The 26,569-nt window shown below is 38.7% G+C and overlaps 2 protein-coding genes across 2 annotated transcripts; both read left to right on the forward strand.

Annotated features, from left to right (window-relative positions):
• The first annotated feature begins 12,286 nt into the window (after positions 1-12,286).
• kcnk13b (potassium channel, subfamily K, member 13b) lies at positions 12,287-17,236 on the forward strand. Its single transcript, XM_027000840.2, has 2 exons — positions 12,287-12,643; positions 15,648-17,236. Exons 1-2 carry the CDS (start codon positions 12,307-12,309, stop codon positions 16,544-16,546), a joined length of 1,236 nt encoding a protein of 411 aa, XP_026856641.2. The 5' UTR covers positions 12,287-12,306; the 3' UTR covers positions 16,547-17,236.
• Positions 17,237-19,010: 1,774 nt separating this feature from the next.
• Positions 19,011-23,622, forward strand: LOC113571724 (26S proteasome regulatory subunit 4). The gene is made up of 11 exons (XM_027000839.2): positions 19,011-19,060; positions 19,663-19,716; positions 19,906-20,002; positions 20,116-20,240; positions 20,358-20,543; positions 20,855-20,983; positions 21,108-21,204; positions 21,408-21,597; positions 21,918-22,069; positions 23,098-23,252; positions 23,412-23,622. Exons 1-11 carry the CDS (start codon positions 19,058-19,060, stop codon positions 23,544-23,546), a joined length of 1,323 nt encoding a protein of 440 aa, XP_026856640.1. The 5' UTR covers positions 19,011-19,057; the 3' UTR covers positions 23,547-23,622.
• Positions 23,623-26,569: the final 2,947 nt, after the last annotated feature.

The following is a 26,569-nucleotide window of genomic DNA, read 5'->3' on the forward strand; positions in this document are numbered from 1 at the left end:
AATTTAAGTGAGATTAAAATAAAATGTACAAACAAAATAACTTGTTTTGTTTTTGGTTCAATTATAGATATGATTGATAATTATGATAATGGTAATATTAATAGTGGTAGTGACTATTAATTTGAATTATAACTTTTAAAATTGTAACTAAAATAGAAATATCCATTGTACAATCAAGCGTCAAGGTTTTGTGCACCTTCAGGCTTTGCTTAGCATATGTCCCGGGATCTAAATCAGGTAGGCTACATAAATCAGGCAACATGTAAATATCAGGAAACCTGATTCCTGAACACATGTCATTGATTCTATTGGTAATTTGGACAGATCGCTGTCCAGCCCAACTGCCTTTCATTCTGATTTCGCTGTTTTGTAAATGTTTTGCTACTCAGTCCCACAGAGGAGGCATATTCCGTTAGGATATTAGTGTCTGTGTATATCCTCTATATGAAATATCACTGTTTACTGTGGTAAACCTGTGAAGGCTGTGGTTTAAATCACAGAAAATAACTTAGATAAAGCAATATTGAATTTTTATTGAGTGCAGAATTTGACACTATAGATCACAACATTTTATTAGATAGATTCAGAATGTTGTTGGGATTAGGGGAATAGCCCTTTCTTGGTTAAATCTTATCTAGCCGATCCCTACCAGTTTGTTAACATAAATGGAGACTTTTCAGCATACCACGTTAGCTATGATGTCCTACAATGATTTGTTCTAGGGCCTCTGCTAGGTGACATTATACATAAATACTGCTAGTTTCCAGTGTAACGATGATGATACTCAGCTATATGTTTCAGCCAAACCAAAGGACTTATATTATCTTAGTATTATTGAGGAATGCATAAAGGACATCAGACACTGAATGTTGAGATACTTTCTCTCACTTAATACTGACAAAATAGAAGTGCTTCTATTTGGCCCACAGACAGCTAGGACCTCACTCTATAATTACTTTATGAACCTCAATGGTCTCCCAATCACATCTTCTTTAACAGTTAAAGATCTTGGGATCTGTAATCACTTCAAGATTATGGATCCCGGTCTCTTGTTCGAAGCTCATATACATATTTCTACAACTGCTCTTCTCCAACTCAAGACCATTGCATCCTCACATGATGCAGAAAAGCTCGTACATGCATTTATCACTTCAAGATTAGACTAGTGTAATGCCTTACTATCTGGCTGTACCACTAAGTGCCTAAACAAGCACCAGCTGCTTCAAAATTTAGCAGAGTTCTTATTAGTACTAGAAAATTTGATGACATTATTCCTATCGTAGCTAATTTTGTATTGATTCTAAAATATTTTTAATGACCTACAAAACACTGAAGAGTTTTGCCTCACAGTTTTATTGAACTCCAACCACGTTACAACCCACCATGTCTACTTATATCGAAAGTGCAGGCTCTTTACTAGTACCAAGAATAAGAAAATCTACCGCTGGGGGCAGAGACTTTTCCTATAAAACTCCCACACTATAGAATAACCTTCCTGTTAATGTTCGAGACTCAAATACAGTCTCAATATTTAAGGCTAGGCTGAAAACCTATCTGTACAGTCAGGCATTTTATTAACTACTTTGCATTTTGGTAATGGGCATTGAGAGTTATGGTAAACTGGGATATCATGATGTTGTCACTTACCTCTCTTTTGTCACTCAAGTTTGTTGACTGAGAGCGGCGGAGTGCTGATGTTACAGGGTGCCGTCATACCTATGTTTCCTTCTGGCTCTATCATTTTAGCTGTTCTGCCATAGTTGCTGGAGTCCATCTTTGCACATTTATAGTTCCCCAATTTACATACTCTCGTACCTGGACATGCCTAATAATCTATTCTCTCATTCTACTGAGGTACACCCACCCCTGATGTCATGTTGTTACTGTGTCTCAACCTGTCTCAGCTGCCATGGTTCCTCCCACCACCCCCAGATTCCCTCTACAGTAGTTCACCACACCTCCACCCTGGCCAACTACTTCTCCATTGCCCTTGATGGACGTCATGTGGGATGGGTTTTGGACACACACACATCATTGCGACCAAACTAGCAACTCTAGAAAACTGGATTAGACGTTGATTGCATATTTTTCCCCTCTCTCTCTCACTCACTCACTCACTCACTCACTTTCACTTTCACTACTTACTCTGCTCTTTATTGTTTATATTGTTACCGATGAAGTGTCCATTGTCGGCCAGAGGAGGATGCCCCCCCCCCCTTTGAGTCTTTGTTCCTCTCAAGTTTTCTTCCTCATGCTCTAGGGAGTTTTTCCTTGCCACTGTCGCCCTTGGCTTGCTCACTGGGGGCTTGGACTCAGGATATTTGTACAACTGCTTTGTGACAACAGCTGTTGTAAGAAGTGTTATATAAATAAATTATATTATTATTATGAATTATTACTGTTTTAGCTGGCTAGTTAGCTAGCCAGTTAAACAAGTTAACTTGACAGTAGTTCAAATGAAATGAGGGAATTGTCTGAGATGGCATCAGACTGGGGTAGTATGACTGTTCTCTATGTCTACACCGTATGTCAATACTAAATCAAGCACATGCGCACCAGATACACTGAGGGAAACCAATTGATTCTGATATAGAATTAAAGGCTGATCTCAGAGGGTCTTGGGCACCATTAAAGTGAATACTGAAATCGCCAACAATAATGGCTCTTTCTACTAAAGTGACTAGATTAGAAAGGAAATCTGCAAATTCCTTAATAAGTTCTTAGTAGGTTCCTGGTGGCCTGTAGATGCCAATTAGTGGAAGAGGCTGGGTGGGCTTCTTGTTGCTGGTGACATAATTTATGCTAATAAAAATAATTTAAAAGAACTCGAAATCATAACCAGCTTTCTGGTTTATGCCTAATGTGTCAATATAAATAACTGCTATGCCGCCTCATTTGGCTTCATCCATCCTGTTAGACAATGTACATTAAATGTATGATCTCTTAGGATTAAATTTATCTTGAGCGCTTTAGTTGTTAGGGATCTAACATTTAATAAACCCAGCTTTAGATGAAAGGTGCAGACAGTGTTCTATGAATCAGTTTAATACTGTTTAGGTTATTAAGACATGTTTTACTCTGTTTTCTGTATTTCTGCTTAGCTTGGGGAACAGACACTGTGTCAATATGGTGAATCTTGATGGTCATGTAGCAACCAGCAGACAGTTGGTTTAGCCTGTTTGTTGCCTGGCCTCTGCTCTGGATTGTCATAGATTAACTAGGTCTGTCACTATGACTTATGTTACAGGAAAGGAGAGTAGTGTCCTCCCCAGTAGGATGGATACCATCCTGCCCTAAAAGGCCAGGCTTGGCCTCAGATGTGTTCCAATTATCTATAAACCCCACATTGTTTTGTGAACACCACTTGGACATTCAGCAGTTTAGTGAAGATAACCAGCTGTACATTATATCGCTGCGCCGTATTGGGATGGGACCACAACATACTACAGCATTGGACATTACCTTCGCTAATTGACACACCTCTGCAATATTATTTTTAGTAATCTCTGACTGGCAAAGGCATATATTGTTAGCTCCTACGTGAATGACTATCTTAGAGAACCAATGTTTGCCTAAGACCTTAAGATTACCTGCAATGTTCGGCACCCGAGCCTCCAGTATACAGCTAACTACTGCTGCTGGTGTCCCTAAAGGCCTAGCTAACTTCGCATGTCGCAAAATCCCCAATAACCAGAGCTCTTTCAACAGGCTTCTCAGCGGGTGCCTCAGTGAGTGGGGCAAACCTGTTGGACACATGAATGGGAGGGGTATGGTGCTCATATGGGCGAGCTAAAGTTCAGCTATTTCACTGTAACATCATAAATTTGCCCCATTGCGCGGTCTGTAGTGCCGGAGTTGAGGGCTTGTTAACTTCACCTAAGGCATCCAGCACTTGTACTTCTAATTACTTGATAGGCCTAACACTAAGGTCTGGATGTGCACTTCTAGCACTAGAATCTTCTCTTTCAGACTAGCATAATCTATACTTCTCACTTTCTTAATTATCTGCTAGCTATCTAACTACATTGCTGGCCATGCTATAATATTTCATATTTTTCTCTTACTGTGCAGACGTTTTTAACATTAGCAGAGTTCAAAATTGACTATGCTTTATGATATTGTCACCAATGCTTTTAGATCCAGTAGAGGGTGACAATTTCATGTTATTAAACAAACACAATTGACATTTACAGTTGTTGGTCTGTCAATTGGTTGATTCCTGTCTGTAATAAACTCAGCTTGATTCAGTGCTGTTACTGAAAAGACATTTAAAACACCGATCACAATTTGATCACTATTAAAGGGCAACCAACATGAGGATCTGGCTGAGTGCACATCGGATTCACTTACAAGCAAACATTTAATAACAATACTTAGTATTTCACTACCAACTGCAAAGGGAAAAAGAAAAGTAATGTGGAGAAAAGTGTTATTTTTCCATGAATAGATTGGTACAGAGATTCACCACAACCCAGAGGCAAGTGTGAAAGAGAGTGAGAAATTTTGAAATCCAGTCTGCTGTCTTCTGCCCTTCTCCTCCACTCCTCTTCATCATTGTGCCTTCAGCTATCAGGCCCGTGCCCTGGTTTGACTATCATGGCATGTGGGGTGACTGCGACTCTGTAACATCCAAACAGAGCAGTTATGAGGACCTGTCACCTACTGTTCAATCATCCATGTCATTGCTGGGTACATCTCTGCGAACCCTCCATTGCTCAACTCTATAGACCTTGGACCGTATAGTCTATGCTACAGTCTATGTTACAGACAATTCAAGAGACAGAACATTTTGCATAAACTTGTCTTTCATGCTTTATGCTCTGCAGTTTCCTTTAGTATTATATCTTATGAGATGCATTTTAAAGGAAGGTCAAATATTCTTAATCAGGGTGTATACAAAAGAGGAGGAAGCATTCTATTTCTGTTTATAGACTAATTAATGAAAATTGTAACATGCTTAGAAGATTTGTAGCCTACTCCTCACATGCATAAATCTAGTATGTAATTAAAGCAAGGGTGCTGCTCAGTCTGGAATATGCCTGTGTGTGTGTGTGTGTGTGTGTGTGTGTGTGTGTGTGTGTGTGTGTGTATATATATATATATATATATATAGATAGATAGATAGATAGATAGATAGATAGATAGATAGATAGATAGATAGATAGATAGATAGATAGATAGATAGATAGATAGATAGATAGATAGTCTGTGTTTGTGTATAAAGTATACCGTTTCCAGAGAAACAGAACGCTTTGAACAGAGGTGCTTCATTAGCTGTACAAATTAAGTGCTTCTGAATTAGTAAGAGCAACCAGTTTATATATGCAAAAGTTAAATGTTTAAATCATTACATTCATTCCATAGGGTTCTAAAGTTCCAACCCTATCAGGTTTTTTACAGCATGAAAAACAGTGGTTTATTTACTGAAATGCCCACTTGTTCACACTTCACACTTGGCAGTTTTAGTTAGATTAAAACGAACCCAGGTGGGATTTTTCTGTTAGTGTGGTTCATGAGATTAAGTGTGAAAGCACCAAATAAGCGGACCGAGACCCACCTGTTCAGGCGGTCTCCGTCCGCTTATTTAGTGATTTCACACTTACTCTATACGAATTCTGATGCGGTTCGTTTGAAGCATGATCACAATACGAATCAAAGGCATTAAAACGAACCAAACACAGGACGTGATGTCGACATTAAAACAACACAACAGAGTGCATTGAAAACAAAACAAACAAAGGTTTTCCATTACAGTTGAGTACAGACATCGGAAATGTACGCGGAATTCTCTTTGCAGCCTACCTTCTTTGTTTTGACTCCTTTATCAATTTTATCACCTCTTGCTGTGTTTCCAGATGGTAAAAATACCACCACGTATACACAACCCCAAGTACATCAAGCCCATAGACACTATCATACATACGTTATACATCATCTTTATATACTTTTTTCAAATTTGTTTTGGTTCAATTGTAAATATGTGCGCGTGAACGCTTAGCAAACCAGTACTACAATTTAACAATGTATAATTTTGTTGTTTGATATGTACCAAGGGAACCGAACTACAACACACCCTTAAAGGCATTATTTTTTTACCTTGCCTGTATTGACTAAACTCTTGTATGTCATGCCGTTGTTTCGGCGCCTGCTTCAATGCTTCAGACAAAATGTGATAATAAAAAAACAATAAATAAATAACAATAGCTCCTTGACGAAGTACAGCCCCTGTTGATGATTTTGAGAAATTAGGAGAAATGTATATACAAATAATAACCAGGTATAACTGTGAAATTTAATGCTTAATGCTTAATGCTTAATGATTTAATAATCATTGTATAATGCTAATTTCGTAGCTTTACTGCAGTTCATATTAATGTCTCTAGGTGGCAATAAACGACCATCCAATCTGATCTCTACTTTCAAATAATGATTTTAACCATCAGTAGTCCTGGCTAACTAAAGTGAATAACATTAGAAATATGATTCAAAGTTTTCTGTATGAAAGTCTCCACAAAGGAGGAGATTGTAGATGTACAAAATGTACATCTACAATCTCTGTACAACTATTATCTTTATGTCAAATGGAGATGGAACACTATAACATACTATACTATTACGTCAAAGACCCACCAGTCTGCTGATTTCCTGTATTACATAATACTTTGGTTAGATAAAGCACTGTAGCAGATTATTTTTATTGAAAAGAAATTGGAGAAATGACCAGAAAGGCTCAGGTGTCCCTGTTGGAATGATACATCAGCAGGACCAGTAATGAGTGAGTGAGTTAGGGTTAGGGTTCCTTAAGTGAAGTGTACACTTAAATGAAGGGTACACTTGAGTGAAGTGAGTTTGTTGTTTTGCATAACCCACACACTAACGATGAAGGCATGAATCATGCCTTGTTATGTTTCTGTGGATATCTGACTCAGTAGAAGAAACCTATTGGCTTCTCCTTTATACCAACCCCATATTCCATTACAACAGCAACACTTTTTGAGGTTTATGTCTTACAAGGAAATTGACACTGTCCCAAGGCTTCACTCAGAAAGGCTGTTAAATCAGATTTTATGGTAAGTGGTTTTGCTATTTCATAGACACTACCGAGTCCCCCCACATCTGAGTGGAATCATGTTTCTGTGACATAATCCATTGTGTTAGTGCTTGCCAAACAAGGACAAGTTCAGGTTTTAAAAGTCCCAATGTGATTTTGTACCACCAGTAGATTTTACTAATTAATTTGACCTGTGTGCTTGAGGGAATGAGAAAATTCCTTTTCTGATGACTGCAAACCATACATTTGATAGAGACATACATATGATTTTATTTTACCCTGCATCTCACGCATAGGCTGAAAAATTACATTTTAAATTACCTTTAAAATGAGGTAGATGTGAAGTCTCAAACCTGTATGTTGTCTGTCTTTTTCAGTAATCTAGGTGGTGATCCAAAAGCACATGACATGATTATACTGTAGTATTGTCCTATCTCTGGTATGCGCTTGAGGGATATTTAGAGATTCTTGGAGTAGGGGCCAAAAATAGCAGACTCCTCATTGATTCTCTGTGTGTGTGTGTGTGTGTGTGTGTGTGTGTGTGTGTGTGTGTGTGTGTGTGTGTGTGTGTGTGTCCTTGTGCAATCAGTACCTCTCCAAGAAGTTCTCCAGGGATTCTGAGGGTCTCAGTGTTGATGAGTCACTTCTAATTTATGTCCACTTTAACTTCTCACTTTCCCCCTGCTGTTTGGACACGTATTCAAAGGTATTTTTACTTTGCTTTAAATGTTTGTGTTCTTCCGACTAGCCTTGTTCTCTTACTTTCTTTGCCAGTGATGTCCTAAGATACCATATGCACCTTGCAAAGCAGATATGGAGTCAGATCTCTGACTTTCTCTCACCCCATTCTCTCTCTCTATCATTCTGTCTTGCTCTCTTACTCTGTCTTTCTCTTTAAGTCTTTTTCCATTTCCCTTCATCTTTTCCCATCACTTTCAATATATTTTATTTATTTAATTTTAATTCTTTATTAACTTATTTGCTTAGCATTAGTTCTTTATTTCTCCCTTAATCCTTCATTCTCTAATTCCATGAATCCAACATGGATCACATCACAAATGACTATATCAAACACAACATATAAAACTTTCCATAGCAGCGTTTCCTCTGTAGTCAGTTGGAAGTCATGGGTGTGTAATCAGCTGTACTTACACAGCTCTGCAGTAAGCCAGTATGGATCTGTTACAGCTCATTACTGGCTACTGTCTCACTTGTTGTGTAATGTCAACACCAGTCCAGCACATCACACACAATGTCCAAGCCCGCCACCCGCACTGTTGCCAGGGGATGAAGGATCAGACACATTAAGTTGGAAGGAAACACAACACTTTCTGTCTCATTTGCTAAAGCACTTAATACATGCAACCCTATTACTCTAGAGCCCAAAGAACGCAGGTACACTGGTTTAGGGATTATCCAATAGTTAGTGAACATCTGTCAAATTTACTCGCTACGGAAACTAGTGATTCCAGCCATATAATCTCTGAATGAAAATTATTCTCTGTTCTCATTCTCTCAACAATAGCCAACAAGATAAAAACATTGGTCACATATTACTGTTATTACACATTAATCAGTGTGCCAGTCATCTAGCTAGTGATTCTGCTTGCAGGGGCTTTTTCCTTCACTCTCAGCTTGCTCTTCCACTCTGGCCCACTCCACTACTGCTAGAATCATAGTGGTATCACATGGGAGGAAGGCTGTACAGTGGTGAATACATGCAGGATGCACAATACAAGATACATAATACTGGATACATAATAAAAGCCCTGATGCTTTACTGTTTACTGTTCATAATGCAACTCATAACATGGTAAGCCAAAGCAGAACATAACTAAAGGCCTTAAAATGCCACGGGAAGATTACCTATCATAAGATGTCATAGGAAGATAGACTTCATAGATTGTGTTGACCATTTTTTGCAGTGAGTAACATGGTAATTTTTCTTTCTAAAGTTCATCCAAAAATCATGTTGTTGTACTGATTATGTGCACTTATTTTTTGGCAGCTTGGTGGTTAGCACATTTGTCTCTCAGTACTAGGGCACTGGGTTTGTGTCCCCATCTGGGTGTAGTTTCCATATGCTTCCTGAGTGTGTTTCCTCTGGGGTCTCTCTTTTCCTCCTACAGTACAAAACACATGGAGGTTAGGTGAATTGGTTACTCCAAATTGTCCTGGTGAGAGTATGTGTGAATGAATGTCTGCACGCCCAGTGATGGATGGTGCTCTATCCTGGGTGTTATCTTCCCTCCCCTTCCCTGTGCCTGATGCAGTACCCCAAGATGCTGTGCTTTCCAGCTGAGAGTATACTGTGTGTGATTGGCTGCTGCTTCTCACTGGTGTTTATTGACTGGATGTGCAGAGTTTTGCCTGTAAAGTATCCTTGGGTGTTATGAAAGGCGCTACATAAGTATAACTAATAATAATGTACATGAGCATGTACATGTGAAAGATGTGAACACATGAAAAGATGTGTCAGCACAGTTACACTTGTATGTCAGAAACTCCTATACATAGTTATACAGCAATTTGTAATGTATGTTTTTCTATGACTAGTCAGCTGTATATGTTTGGCACGACAGTTCATTTTGAGAAGAGCAGATCAGTTTCTCATTTGGACAGGTGTCTCTGTGCATGCATAGGAGTTGTCTGAAGATTGGATTAACTTTTAGGTGCAGCTCTTTAAACCCTTTAAAGCGACCAAAGGAGGTTATCTCATCTGCAGTAGATACAATAGCCATTTTAGGATGCAAACTAGCCTATGATGTCCTATTTATCCTATGTCCTACATCTCTAAAGTGTTTGTGTTATTTTTGAAAGAAAGATATTATATAGAGAGGATCAGCTCTTGATTAAGGAAGGCAGGAGCTCTGAGCAACCTTGTATGTCTGAAGAAATATTACATAATTATCCTTCACAATGTATTTTTTCTGAAATGTATTTTATTCCACTTCAGGCTGTTTGTTTACAACTCCTGTTCACAATTCAGCTTGAATTGGAGAGACTTCATGGAAATGCAATATCCATGAGACCACTGAAATCAACACAATTGCAACACAGTTCTAGCTCATAAGGCCTTCTTCATGGTCATTGCAGTAAGTCAATTTGATCTTAAATTGCAACCACTGTACCACAGTTTTAGATATCCAGGGAAATAACCTCAGCAGAGTTAGAATTAGTATATAGTTCTAATAATTAGAAATGCTGCTGTTTTATATGATGACTGTCATTTGTGCACACATATTGTGATTGTACATTTTTAAGCATACATCTCAAATAACTCTTCCCTACATTTGTTTTAATAAAAAAAAAAATTCATAGCATAATCAAATTTGGAAGGAGAATGACATGTAATAATATTACAAACTAACCCAGTGGGGGAGAGAGGAAGCTCATTGTTGCAATATATCTGCTGTCCCGGTGTGCTGTTCCTGTGGTCTTCAGTGGTTCGGTCTCGATTTTCCACGCACTGAAGTATGCAACCCCCTGACCACATAAACCTGCCCTACATCACCTTCTGTGGATGAAAGGTGAAGTTAATTTGCCATAGCAGTGACCTCTGAACAAACAATTTTGAGTCTAGTGACCTTAGACAAGAAAGTCAAATGTTAATTGGATTTTTTGGTCAAGATAAACTTGACTTGCAATCATTTGCAACCTCACAAACAGGATATGCCTATCAGCATGGTAATATTATGTGTGAGTATAGGCATCATCATAAAATTGGCAGAGTTATTTACTTATTAAGGTGATTTGCTTCATGACACAGCAATGTATTACAGAATATTTTTTTATTTTAACTCTCTGTTTAACTAACATATATCTGTAAATCTCTAAATATCTTTGTATGTTATATTTAGGACAAAGGACAAGTGCAACTATACATAGCTGAATTAAGTAATTTCCTATAAGAAATTTGTAATATCTGGGCTGTTGTACTTCAGTTATCCTAATAATGTTAATATATAAGACATTTTAAATATAGCTAGATTACTAGAATCTAAGAGTAATCTTAATTGTATGTGTATTCCCACACTGTGAATATGGAGTTTTTAAACTAACTATGAATAACGACACAACAGTTGTAATCTGATTAGGAATTGTTGACACATGTTTTTGCTTCCTTGTGTTCTTTGACTAATTAGTAGAAACTCAAGCTCATGGTTCAGTGGTTCCCAGTGCTGGCGCCGTAGACTCTGCTTACTTTCTTTTTCAGTATTTCAAGACTTCATCTGGCTAATGAACTGTCCAGGGTCCTGAAATGCAGACTACTATTTAGTATTATTTGACCAAAATTTATCAGAGGATATGGAGGAAAAAATAATCGATTGACCATTTTAAAACAGATTCTATAAATACCTAATTCCAGCCTGTCTACAATGCATAATGCATTTTCTCCTTCTGTGCAAAAAGTGACATTTGCAGAAGGCCCCTCTGAGCATCCAAGAGCAAATGTTGAAATTTTCCAACCAAAGTGGAAAGGTCATACCATATTGATCATCTAAGATGTAATGGTGCCTTTTCCCGAGCACAGCAAATATGAAACACCAGCTATTACACCAGCAATTTCATGTCTGACATTAAAGCTTAACAATCTAAAATACTGCTTGTACATAAAGACATAAATTTTGTGACAAGCAATCAGTACAAACACTGGCTTATGCTGACTACAATAGGAGTTTGCAGTTACAAATTCCATTCAGTATGTAGCAGATTACAATGTATTGCACGTCGGGTGAATATACAATAGTTCTATTGAGCCAGCTCGGGCTCTAGGTCGAAAATCACTGAAAACGTATGTAAAGCCCAGATGCAAAATCATAAGGTGAACTCTGAATTAAGTCGGCGAGCGCAGTCGTGTGGCGGGTATAGTAATGTTAGGGGGAAAGTTAGGGTGGGGGATCACGAGCTGCTGATATTCACCGGCGTCACCAGAGGTTGAGGTCAGAAAAGCCATCGAATTGCAACAGCAGGCATAGGGAACATATTAACACTGCTAAAAGAAAGTAGGAAATGGAACTTTTTTCCTCCACAGAACATTCTTCCGAAGCGAAATGTGGTTTTAAACGTTGTTCACTTTCTAGATTGAAATGTTCGTTGGATAACTGTGCCAGCCAGTAATTTGTCTCGCGCGGGGGGGGGGGGGGGGGGGGGGGGGTTGTTCAGTTTCGAAACTGAACAAGTGCGCGGACGATTATACATGAACCTGTAATAATGCTGCGTCTTGAAACCACCTGTTCAGCAGTAATAACACAATGGCTTGTCGGAGTGGTTGTTGTTGCGGTTTTGGTCCGCTGAATGAAGATAATGCAAGATTTCTTATGCTGGCGCTAGTAATAGTTCTGTACCTTTTATGCGGAGCTGCTGTGTTTTCAGCGCTGGAACATCCAAAGGAAGAGCTCGCGAAAGAGCGATGGGCGCAGCGCTTCGATCAGTTCAGTCAGAAGTATAATCTCAGTAAGCAGGATCTGAAGAACTTTCTTAGGAACTACGAGGAGGCGAATGTAGCGGGTATTCGCGTGGATAACACCAGACCTCGATGGGATTTCACGGGTGCATTTTATTTTGTTGGAACCGTGGTTTCAACGATAGGTGAGGCTTTTAAATCCACAATTGCTTCTAGTTTCAGTTGTTGGCATGGCAGGATAGTCTGAACGGGATGAGTCTTATAATTCAGCTACTGAGTCCAATAAATCCAAAATGAACTGATTCAGCAAAATCCAGTTTGCTGACTGTTCTGTCCTCTAATTCTTACGTGTTATAATTCAGGAAGCCTGCTTTTTGTGATTTACAAATAAAGAAAGGGACAACAAAGATGTAAAGCAAGGAGTAAACAAAGAAGTAAAGCAAGATAACTTGGTGGTTCCAACAAAAAACTTTGTACTGGGACATTTTTTTGTACTGGGACATAGAAAAAAATTGTACCCAGAACGAACACTGGTGTGTATGTAGCAATTATGATTTATGATTATGAAGATAAGTTAAATAAACATGTATATCTTGTTTTTACTGTTCCTTTCTGCAGCTAAACTCTATAAGCTAAAAGGCCTGTATAAGCTTTATCTTTAGTCTTGACCTTTTTGTAATGGCAGTGGAAGTTAGGACCATACAGAGCATTTCTCCTTTCATTTTAATGTATCTTGGCAGTATACATGAAGATTAGCCATCCAGAAAATATCACCCAAAAATGCCACTACATTCAAAAATACATGTAAAAACATCTTATTTCACAGTCACAGATTTCATGTAACATTTGTTTATATGACAAGTTAAAATCCACTACTAAACTAGGTCATCCTATAGCCTTTATTTGGTTGCTAAATGGAATTCATGCAAATATGAATGAAAGAGGAAGAGGGGCAGAAAGCAGATGCTCAGCTGAAGATCAAGGCTGTGGTCACCCATGGCAGCCCAGTTCCAGCCTAGCTGCAGGGGGGTAGGGGCGGGGGTGCGTACAAATGCTGCTCATTAGAGCGACTAAAACACAGCTACTAACGAGCTCTGGGTCTACTTCCTGTGAAAGCATGACAAGGTATAACAGCTGGAGGTGCTAGAAGAATCAAGATAATTTATTAGCAAGCCATTATTTGGTCATTATTTATTTGCAGGGGTAATGTGCCTGTGCTGCCAGGCTCCATGTACAGTCAAGATGCAGATACAAGATGCAAAGGTTTAGGTACCCTTGGTCATATGTTTGCTTATTTTCTGAGTGAAAACATGTTAACACAACCTCTGCAGGGAACAAAGTGAAATATCACACTTTTCTGCAAAATCTAATGCACAATTACTGTTTTTTTGTGAATTAAACAAATTTGAGTAATTTGTCATGTGATATAAATTACAGCCTCCAAACATTTTTTCTAGCCAGTCTTTCTATTCTTGCATTATGAATTTTTCCCCATTTTTTCATGCAGGATGAACTGTGAAGGACATTTCAGTTCCTTCAGTGTTGTTCAGAATAGTTCAAGACAGTTCAATAGTTCAGTGTTTCGGATCATTGCCTTGTACTTATCCAACCTCTTTGGATCATTGTCTTGTAGTTATCAACCACTTTTCAGTTTAAATTTGTTCAATGACTGTGGCACATAGTTTTCCATTTATTGATATGTAGAATGTACTCTACACTCTACCTACATAATATTTCCATTTACATGTACCATTGGCTACCAAAGAGTCTCAAAGCATAGCAGAGGCACCACCACACCTAACAGCACCACCAAGGCTAACAGCCTAAAAGCACACCACACCTAACAGAACCACCATGTTTAACAATTGGGAAGCTCTAGACAAAGAGCTGTCTTTGCACTGGTCTACAACACTCACTTCCATGGAGATGGAGTTGCTAGTTGCTACATTTACATTCATGCCATTTAAGCAGATGCTCTTATCCAGAGTGACTTACAAATGTGCTTTAGTTGTCTACTCAAATACGACTCCTAAAATACTGCCAGTGTTGTTCTGCATGCCTCCGACACCGAATTTTGTGATGAGATAATTTATCTCCGATCATAGATAAGGTTGACTTCAGATATCTTTTACATACCTTTGCATGCACTTTGCAAGCAGTACTACAATGTGGACTGGTGTTCCATTATTGCCATGCCAGTCAAACTTTCGTGCAGCTCCTCATCATCAGTGTGGGGTTTTTGCTTTGCACACCTGACTAGAACATGAATGGTTCCCTTAGTGACTTTTCTTGGTCTTCTAGGTCTTCCAGATCTTGCTCCCCTTAACATCCATTCCCTAATAACATATCAAACAGTGAAAACTGCAAGCAGGAAACCTTTAGAATTATTTCTGTAGCTTGCTCCTGCTTTGTCAGGGTCTGTTATCTTTACGTTCAGTTGTTGAGTGTAGGCACAAGACCCTTAGAGGTTTGAAGTGTCACAGAATGTATGAAGGTGTGAAAATGTATATAGGTGAGTTGGACTCAAATCATTAGACTAGGGATGCCCAAACTTTTGCATCCTACTATAAGGATCTCAGCTTAATTAACCTTAAAGAAAGTGACGGAAAATTCAGTTGTTTACTGGATACATTTTCACAAACGTTATAATAGACTTAGAAATCAAAAATGATACTTTCACAGTGTACTTATAATATCATAAAATTTAAAATAACAGAGCATCATTTACCTTGCTTCATTTTACTATTGCACAAATGTGCACAGATGATTGTAGTTGGTAGTTATGCATTACTGCACATCATTGACGCTTCAATCTGCAGTTGAACACGTACATTAGAGCCTACAGCTCATTGTAAGTGAGTGTATAAAACATTACCGGTCATTGCCATTTGGCATATGCCTTACAATTAAATTATAAGATGTACTGATGTCCTGTTCTTTTTCAGGTCTTGAAAGACAATGGAGTTAAATGCCCCAAGGATTTGTTGCTGTAACAGCAGCACAGTATTTCTAAAATCAATTTGCAATGTTGAAATGAACACCCTAAAACCTTTTTAAACCACTCAGAACAATGAAAGGTTTTTTTTGTTTTGGTTTTTTTTTTTAAAGGGGAAAAAAGGCTGAGCAGTTAGAAAAAACTGGCTATCTTTCTTAATTTATTTTCTGTGTCTTTCTTCCTGGGTGCTGCAGGCTTTGGGATGACAACACCTGCTACAACAGGAGGAAAAATGTTCCTGATCTTCTACGGGCTTATTGGCTGTGCTGCCACCATTTTGTTTTTTAACCTTTTCTTGGAGCGCGTCATCACTGTGATTGCATTCATACTCAAGTTCTGTCATGAGCATCAGTACCAGCGTAAAGCAGTTCTCCCTGAAAATGGCCGCCGCATATCTGAAGACCATGGAGACAGGCAGCGGGACAGCCTAGCAGGCTGGAAGCCATCAGTCTACTGCGTCATGACCATACTTGGAGCCGCCGCAATACTGGTGTCCTGCTGTGCCTCTGCCATGTACTCAATGGCAGAGGGCTGGGACTACCTTGACTCTCTTTACTTTTGTTTCGTGGCATTCAGCACAATCGGCTTCGGGGACATGGTGAGCAGCCAGCGGGAGTTCTATGAAGGCCAAGTGGCTTACAGGCTGGGCAACTTCCTCTTCATCCTGACTGGCGTCTGCTGCATCTACTCACTTTTCAATGTCATCTCAATTGTCATCAAGCAGGTCCTGAACTGGCTTCTGCAGCAACTGGAGGCCCCATGCCTTTGTCCTGGCCAGGGGAGGCATCAGACCCGCAGGAACGTGGTGGTGCCGGGGCATCTGAGAGCTCGGAGAGACCCCTCTATTGACACAGATGCTGTCAACGACAGCGAGGGGGATGGTCGGAGGATGTCAGGTGAGATGATCTCAATGAGGGACTTCCTGGCTGCCAACAAGGTTAGCCTGGCCATCATGCAGAAGCAGCTGTCTGAAATGGCCAATGGGCTCCCCCGCCAGTCCACGTCCAGCTCACGTCATAATGGCTTTTCTGGAGGAGTTGGAGCCCTGGGAATTATGAACAACCGTTTGGCTGAAACTAGTGTGGACAGATAAGTGTAAAAGCTTACTCAAGAACTGCCTATATTCCTTTGCCTACAATTACGTGGCATCCACATGTCCTGAAAAGATTAGTAGGTGTGCTGTTAGTCTTAATATTTAAGAATATTGCTCTCTACATCAGAATATCAAAGTAAAATAAAAGAAGAATCTACTGAAACATATTGAAAAAAATCTATTGAAATGGTCATACAACCTTATTAAAATGTATAGCGGAAAGAATGGATAAATGTATGCCAATGTCCTCAGCACTGCTGAGGTTTACCCTGAAATCCACAGCAGCCATTCTTGTGCTGGGTAAACTCCATCATAGATCGTGTTTCCATGTATATTTTTAGTTTATGTGGCAAACAAATGACTGGACATTTCATAATTATGATTGCTTGATAAGTGACATATACAATCATCCACAATCACTGTTTCTCTCAGTGGTTTTCCTAGTAGCTGCTGTCTTCAGCTTCTAAATGTAGGCATTTCCATTCTGGTTCCAGTATGAGGTAGAAGAGCAAAGGGCAAAGGACAGCAGTCAAGGAAACAAAATGAATAATAAACTGCACATTTGCTTGCAAGTTGTGATGACAATTTGGTTCCCAATTGGTGTGGAAAATGACAAAGAGATAATTAAATGCTAAATCTGAAAATGACCTTGTCAGTATCTCTGAGCTTCACAGACTTCAGCTGGCTGTATCTTCCCCATTGCCTTTGTATCTTGTTACAGCAGCAAAGTGATTCAAATCGTATTGCTGTATTTGTTACATATTGATTGTATTATATATATATATATATATATATATATATATATATATATATATATATATATATATATATATATAAAGCCTATATTTTTGCATATAAAGGCAACAGATGACAGAAGAATAACAGTTTCATATTCCATTAACACTGGTGTCTAAAGTATGACACTTTCATAAATAAAGATTACAGTAATAGCACTACTGAAAACACATTTCAACAAGATGAAACCACTAAGAACAGAATTTTATCAAATAAGGTAAATAACTCTAACTGTAGAATCCAAACTATTTTGTGCGGTTGAATTCTGATTGAATAATGTGGAATTGTACAGACTTCCTTGGCATATTAAACAAGTTCCAACAAATACCGACATGTTAGTAACAGCTTGAATGGGGGTTCTTTCCACTATTACTCTGACCCAAAGTTGCTTGCAAGACTTCAACAGCAAGACATAATAATAGGAAGTTGCTATGGAGATGTTTTATACTTAGAGTGGGGCAAGTCCCACCTGTGGCCAGATGGTATGGTAGGAGTGTATAATAATAATGGGCTAATAACAAGGATGTGTGAATTATGCTGTTGTTAAGCACCACTGAGGCACAGTGGCTTTTTGAAGAGCCTCGTGGAGTCACGACTTTCTTTATCCCTGCTTTTCCAGTTGTCCTCCTACATGACACGCTATATAAGAATTTAGTTTAGTATATACACTAACTGTGTAAATGTGTTTTTCAAAGATTTTGTACTGAAGCACTAAACAACTAAAACTGCTCTATATTCACAAAAAAAATGCACAGTGAATAGTATGTCTACTATGCAATATATAAAATACTGAACTATAATCGGTGACAAATGAGCCTGAATGGAAACGTTTTTCTGAGCATGCAAGTAGTGTTGACATGTCTAATTAAGTGTGTTTTATGTTTTTAATGTGGCATGCATATATGGCTTAACAACTTTGACCGATAGCGTTGTGTAGTTCCCCCCAGGCCTAAATATCCCTAGATTTTACTTTTAAAAGGCCATCACAGGTGTACTACTACGTGCGGGGGGGGGGAAGATAAAGCAAAGGCGAGTCTTCAACTTAAGAGTTTAATCAAAGTAACGAAAACAGACGGAGGCTACTGGCCGTCACAGAGGAATAACCATATCAGGCAGCACAGAGTATCTAAACAGAAACTGAGTATGTGTTAGAAGTGTCTTTCCCCAATGCGAATTTAACCACATTCTGGTGTAGCCTTTTTTACTTACCCCAACAACCGCTTCAGATAACCACACCACTACACTGTTCATGTGGCACTATTACCTGATTCAGCTGCTCCGCAAATATCAGTGTCCCTCGTTAGGTAAATGGAGTATAGAAAACACTACGCTATGTTTTACTTTCCATGGCTAGAGCTGATGAACCCGTTGGTCTTACTTACTTGGGCTGTCTTCTATAGTTTCCTATAGCTTCAGTTAGTGGGGAAACAAACAATACTGATCTATTGATTTATTATCCAACACATAGGTCTGCCTCAAATATTATTGGACTCATCGTTGCTCTTTAATGCTGATAAACGTAATTACTCATAAAATCAGTTACTCGTTAGACTGCAAAATTAATCATCTGTGCAGAAAAATCGCTTCCAGTAATCATCCGTGTCATTTCCTGTCATTCTAAAACTGCCAAACGTTCTATTGTTGTGACTGAAGTAATTTGTCCTACAACAGTATCCCTAGTGTGACGTATTTTGTAAGCGACAAGCACCGGCAGAAATGGTAAGTGAGCCAGCAATTTCTTTACGAATAAAATGTGTTATGGAGAAAAATATGTAGGTTTGCCCTATTTTTATTAAATCAATAATTTCATTGTGACTCGTTAAATCTAGCTAGGGACAGGCTTAAATTGGTAAATGCAGGCAGATCTAAATTCACCACCTGCTTCGCCACCACTGTTGAACTGCTGAACCACCTAGCTAGCGTTAGCTAATTTCATTGAAGGCAGCGATTGACGATATTGAAAGGGCGAAATAATCATATATGCTACCAGTGATTATTTTTTTAGCTAGCTATTCTATAGCTCGCCAGTGTGTTTGGTAAATAAAGTGAGCTCGCATTTAACTCATTTTATGTTTCAAGGCTACTTGTAAAAGCCAAGCTGAGCGTACAACTTAACCTAATTTAACGTTGCTAGCGTTAGGATAGCTAGGTCTGCGAACTGAGCCAGCTGTCTGTTAGAAGTCTGTCTGATTTAATATTTGCTTAATGCTTAAAGTCTTAAAAATAGGACATCGAGAAATATGCGGGGGCGGAATCAGCAATTTAACGGAGCACGAGTTTGTCAGTTGTACTCCTATATTTCCACATCCACTTGATTACAGGGACAAAACCAGAGTGGGGGACATGGACCCGGAGGTGGCAAGAAGGATGACAAGGTAATGTGGGCAAACAGGTTTAATATGAAACAGATGGCAGTTTGTAACATTATCATTGAAATTAAGTATTTCAGATCAGTTTCAGTTTTTTCCAATATGTAAGTTCATAAAATGGTCACGAAATAGTTTCACTATTAGAACTGTGCTTCTTGCCGTAAACCCAATGGTCAACTTATTCATTTGAAAAAGGATAAGAAGAAAAAATATGAGCCCCCTATTCCTACCAGAGTTGGGAAGAAGAAGAAAAAGACCAAGGGACCTGATGCTGCAAGCAAACTGCCTTTAGGTATTCTGCTTTTGTGAACATTTGAACTTGCAGTCGCTGGACATGTAGCAGTCCAGTGCAGTGACTGGTGTTCAGGCAATTGTACAATGCTATGCCCTTTTGCTTTCATGCAGTAACCCCACACACACAGTGCCGACTGAAACTTTTGAAGCAGGAACGCATTAAGGACTACTTGCTGATGGAGGAGGAGTTCATCAGGAACCAGGAACAGATGAAACCACTGGAGGAAAAACAGGAGGTGTACAAACCACACCTGCGCATATCTCTCTCTCTGTTACTTGGTGACTCTCTCTTCCTCCCTCTTTCCTTTCATCAAACAATTAAGCTCAAGAGTACCCTTTCTTTCTTGATGTAGGAGGAAAGGTCAAAGGTTGATGACCTGAGGGGCACCCCAATGTCTGTGGGGACCCTGGAAGAGATTATTGATGACAACCATGCCATCGTGTCCACCTCTGTGGGTTCGGAGCACTATGTCAGCATCCTGTCTTTTGTGGACAAAGACTTGCTGGAGCCAGGCTGCTCTGTCCTGCTCAACCACAAGGTAAGCCATCACACAACAATACTCATCGTGATAACTGCAAAACACCTTCAGTGATGTACTAACTTTATGCTATTGATTACAATAAATCTGCTTATGATGGGTGGATAACCCATACTTTCAGTTTCAGCATTTTCTATTTCTTTCTGTTCTGCTGAGTTAGAAATAATGCTGTAATGACAAGACAGCTGTATACAGCTGTGCAGAGTAATGAATGTTTTTTTTTTTCAATACAAAACGTGGAGCACATTTAAATTGGTGTGTGTGTGTGTGTGTGTGTGTGTGTGTGTGTGTGTGTGTGAGAACACATGCAGGTCCATGCAGTTATCGGTGTGCTAATGGATGACACAGACCCACTGGTGACAGTGATGAAGGTGGAAAAGGCTCCCCAAGAGACATATGCTGACATCGGAGGACTGGACAGTCAAATTCAGGAGATTAAGGCAATACATTCTGTCAGATAATGAGCAAATTGGGTATAATCAGGTCTATATTTCAGTTACTAACTGAAAGGATTTTTAAAATCATGTTTCACACCAGCTTTTTTGCTTTTTCTCTAACACACAGGAATCGGTGGAGCTGCCACTCACCCATCCAGAGTACTATGAGGAGATGGGGATCAAGCCTCCCAAAGGAGTCATTCTGTATGGCCCCCCAGGAACAGGTTAGTTCTTACCTCCTCTGAATGATCCAAGAACCCAAGATTATAGTACTGACCCTTATTGATAGTCTTCTGTTAATATGGCAATTTTTATACTCGGGTCTGTGCATCACTTTTATCATTTCTGATTTGACAGAGTTATTTTTTTGTTATATTTACTATGAGGGGGAGTTTGCCTATCTTTGGATTTATTTTTTTCACTCCAGGTAAGACTCTCCTGGCTAAAGCAGTGGCCAATCAGACGTCGGCAACATTCTTACGGGTTGTGGGCTCAGAGCTCATCCAGAAGTACCTCGGTGATGGTCCCAAACTGGTGCGTGAGCTCTTCCGGGTGGCTGAGGAACATGCACCATCCATTGTCTTCATTGATGAGATCGATGCCATTGGAACAAAGAGGTACACAGCAGTAGACTGTACCTTTCCACACCAAGGCTCCAGGCAGGCCTGCAATCAGTTGCCACATTTCCCGCTGTCAGAACTGGGAAGCGGATCTTTTTACTTCTGGGAGAAATACCTGAGATGTCAAACATGGCCAAGTGGCATTCTTGAATGTCCTGCTCTTTTTTTTTTTTTTAAGTCAAATATACAAATTACTTTGAACATTTGTAGAACATTGCACCCTAGCAATGTGGATCTGGTGAAACATGGCTAATTTGCCTGCTTATAAATCAGGTTAGTGTTGGTGCATGATGTGAGCACTGTTTTCTCCCCTGCAGGTATGACTCAAACTCTGGAGGCGAGCGAGAAATACAGAGGACCATGCTGGAGCTTCTCAACCAGCTGGATGGCTTTGACTCACGTGGAGATGTTAAAGTCATCATGGCCACCAACAGGATAGAAACTCTGGACCCTGCTCTCATTAGACCAGGTAACAGCAAGTGGTGGTTTGGAGCCCAAGTTTAGCATATAAAGGTTTCTATCAGATTTAATTGACTTTATTTGTGTGGAATGAACACATGTTTGGGGTCTAATGTAGCAATCACAAGCAGATCTAAAAATTAAACATGAAAGTAAAGCCTACTGTTATTCAGAGTAGATACAGGTGACTACTAAGTCTTTGGTTATCAAAAAAGGAGATTTATCTCAGATTTTGAAGATTTAAATTGGTCCAATAGTATGTGCTTAATCTCAGCAAGTAGCTGCAGTGGAATGATACTTTTCTCAGTAATGAAGCTATAAGCCAGGTTGTAGGACTATACATGACAATTTTAGTAAGATATAGGTGAATGTTAAGTAGAACTCAAAGTTCAAAGTAGGTCTTAGTATTATCATCCGAATGTGATCCTAAATATGGTACATTTCAGCAAATTCCACTTACATGTGTGTGTGTTTACGATCAAGGTTGCAATTAATCTAGGAATTGCTTGCAGTTTTGCCCTCGCCTTGTGGAACTACATAGCCAATTAAAATGTTTAAACGTTTATTCCTATGAAGCTCAGTAAACACAGCAGCAGTGTTACTCTTGGTTAATGTGTGTGCATGTTGCATGCTCTTTTCTTTGGACTGATGGGAATTATATCACATTTGTACTCTAGTTTCAAATTTTCTCCATGTATATCTTACAACTTTAAAATTATTGTATTGTCACAAAGTCAAAGTTTTACTCTCTCTAAGTTTTTCAGTTCAGTGCTTGAACATACCTGTAAAAGAAATCTTAGAAATGCATTCACCTGACACTTTTATCCAAAGCAACTTACAATTATGACTGAGTACAACTTGAGCAATTGAGGGTTAAGGGGGCCCAACAATGGCAATGCTGGGGTTTGAACCAGCAACCTTCCAATTACAAGTCAAGTACCTTAACCACTGAGCTGCAATAAATCAATGGGAAAAGAGCAGACTGTAGGACATGATGTCGTTTGTTTCATATCCCCATGTGCCACCCCCATCCCCCAGGCCGGATCGACCGCAAGATAGAGTTCCCCTTGCCAGATGAGAAAACCAAAAAAAGAATTTTCCAGATTCACACCAGCAGGATGACATTGGCTGAGGATGTGACCCTGGATGACCTTATTTTGGCCAAGGATGATCTCTCTGGAGCCGACATAAAGGTGTGTGTGTGTCTGTCTGACTGTCTCTCCCTCACTTAGTTGTTCTTTTTGTCTGTACCATGTGTTGCTGTGTCTTGCTGATGTGTTTTCATTGCTGTATAGTTATGTCTCTCTGTTTTAATGGTGTGTGTGTGTGTGTGTGTGTGTGTATATGCACAGGCTATCTGTACCGAAGCTGGGCTCATGGCCCTTAGAGAGCGAAGGATGAAGGTCACCAATGAAGACTTCAAGAAATCCAAAGAGAATGTGTTGTATAAAAAGCAGGAAGGCACTCCTGAAGGACTGTACCTATAAGCCCTCCCTGCCTGTGTGTGACTGGGAGGAGACATCTATTAAGATTACACTCTGAATAAATGGGTTTTTTAATGTATTTTGTGCATGTGATGTTTCCTCTTTCCTTTTCTGTGTTATGGAAGAAAAAATTAAATGTTTCACTTTTGGAAGAGAAATGTTTGGTTTTTTAATGAAAGACTTTTGAAGATCATCTAACATATGAAAATGAGTTGGTCTGCTTTGCTCAAGTACCCAGAAATGTTTCCTACCTGTCCTACAACTACATCAGTATTTTGACCTAATATTGTATTTACTTCTAAAACTGTTATTGCATTTGCTTATTTGCCCAAAGTAATAACCAAGCCTTAAGTTAGATAATTTTTGCACATTCATATCTTGTCCATGATAAGAGAAACAAATATGTCTATACTTTAGCCCTGCCATCTATCATAAAACTATACTCAACAAAGGGTCTGAAATCAGAACTTCATAAAAACTTAATCTATGTCCATGATATTTTAATATCAGTGTTTGGTTTTTTTTGTTTGTTTGTTTGTTTGTTTTTTTGTTTGCTAAACTTGGCCAAATATATCTCTACAATAACAAATGAATGTTAGAATGTTTAAGTTCTGCTATAGAAAAACCACAAAAACCACAATTCTCCAAATCTGCCAAAATTAATTTTAAGAAAGTGGAAACCGCATTGAGCAGTATGATAATTCCTTGGTTACCATGGTTCCACAATGTTCCTTATCTGTTGTTACAGGAGTATAACGTATTGTCCAACTAAAAATACATCTGTAACAACTACAAACATGTATACAGTATACAATAATAATAGTTATGCAGCAACCATAACAACCTTTGTAAATTACATTAATACAATTCATACTCAACAAAGACTGAATTAAAGTCAAGCAGTCGGGTACACTGAGCAATTTAATCGAAGCAAATGTACAAATGGTTCATATCATTGAGCAATATGAAGAATATTTGTTCTGTGTGTGTGTAATGTATGTATCACAGTATTTTATAGTACAATATGTTCTGCTGTAGTCAACTTTTCTAACCATACCAAAACCTGCTGTTCAGTCCTCTTTACTGAACACTAGGTGACGCCTGTAACCACTTGGTATGACCGAAGGTAGCTGTTCCTGTAAAGATAAGAGGGAGTGGGCCACAACACAAGCCTAATTGAGTCCCTATAGACACACGGGACTTAAACCTGACTTAGGCTACATTTTAACTGTTCGGCCAGTTTTTGTCGCTCCTTAATGAAAGTCATCCAACAAATATGATCGTTTTAAAAGCAGATTCAAGTAAAGGTTATTTTTGAAACAGTTATATCTTGCTAGACTACAACACGAATATTTTAAGGTCGTTCAGTATTTTGGAAGCTAAAGGAAGGCCTTCACATAGCTGACGTTTCAAATCCAAACTTATTTAGAGACCGTTGGGGGGGGATCCTTTCGATGTTAACCATTAGAAAGTGCCAAAAGAGCTGCTGAAAGCCTACCAAAAACGATTATCGGTAAAATTGGAGAAGCTTTAAAAGGTATGGTCTAAAAACAGAACGTAGAAGACGGGACTGTTTTATTTTGAGTAGTTATCCATCACGTACTATCTTATGGTGCAATGCAGGTCTGAGCTGTCCAATAACACCCCGCTTGTCATCGTTTATAATATTGCAGGTCCAACCCAGCCAATAAGATGCTCCGTAACAAAAAGACATCATCTAGGAAAATCCACCTGTATCCCTCCGCTTAGAGCGACATTAGTGCTGCCAAACAACCCACCGAGTAATACGGTGTGTGAAAGTAACCTAGTTAGTCCGATTAGATGCTGACGAAAAAGAAATGTGAGGAGTGCAGAAAGAACATTATTAGTTATAATAGTTGTACGCCAATGTGAGAGTTTGTCATTTTGGTTTTAGATATTTAGCTGCTCTTATGTTCCTCAAACGCTATATTATTTTTACCTTGTAGGTAAAATCTGAGTAATCCGTTGTCATAAAGTCGGTTGTACTGAGATTCGTTGGTCCCTACGCTTTCAGAGATACACGGTTTGTTTTTTGCAGTCAGAAGAACCTGTCCAGCTCTGTGACCACTTATACACCAGCATCTTCGTAACATTTTTCGTGTATTTTTATATATATATATATATATATATATATATATATATATATATATATATATATATATATATATATATATATATATATATATATATATATATATATATATATACATACATACACACACACACGCACACACATTAATTATTGACATGTTGAGACGTGGAGTAATGAAACGTACAGCTTTATCATCTAACTATGTGTTATAATATATAAACACTTAGCTATTAAAAAATAATAATATTTTGACGTTTGGTCCACTTCAACCTTGGTTGTATAAATAGATTCTTCACGTAAAAGTTTATTTAGTAGTGGTTCGCTATATTAACATTTTGAAAGTTCAATGCTAGCCTATTCTAAACGCATAGAAAAGTATATAAACACAAAAGCCAAACAAATAAGCTACTATTTCTCTAAGGAAACAAAATTCAGTTCACTTAGAAGAATAAACTGCAGTCTCGTATTATTGCTGCAATAAAGTGCTGTAACATATGCACTGGAGTCTCTTGGCTGTGTCACAGTGCATCTCTGATTCTCTAGTTACTTCTGTACAATATCTAGGCCCTGTAGGCCTATAAATTGTATCTGGGAGTAGGCTGGCACCTGGCAATGAGAAGAAAACCCTTTATGCATAGTTTTCAAAGTTTTGAAAATCTCACTCATGTAACATTGTAGTTCTCTTTAAGTTCTGCTGAAAGCTGTTATTTGGCCCTTATTATATAAGATACACAGACAGTTATAGACGACTGGCTTTAGAGGAGCATATTTATATAATTTATATTTTAAACTGTTAATGGATTATACTTGTCTATATGTGTGTTACTGGACCTGACTAATGCTCCGTAGGTCTTCCCTGTATTAATAAAGCAAATTAAAGTGTTCCATTTTCTAATTTTTCACAATTGGCCTA

The sequence above is a fragment of the Electrophorus electricus genome, chromosome 3 (assembly GCF_013358815.1).
Source record: "Electrophorus electricus isolate fEleEle1 chromosome 3, fEleEle1.pri, whole genome shotgun sequence".
Classification (NCBI taxonomy): domain Eukaryota; kingdom Metazoa; phylum Chordata; class Actinopteri; order Gymnotiformes; family Gymnotidae; genus Electrophorus; species Electrophorus electricus.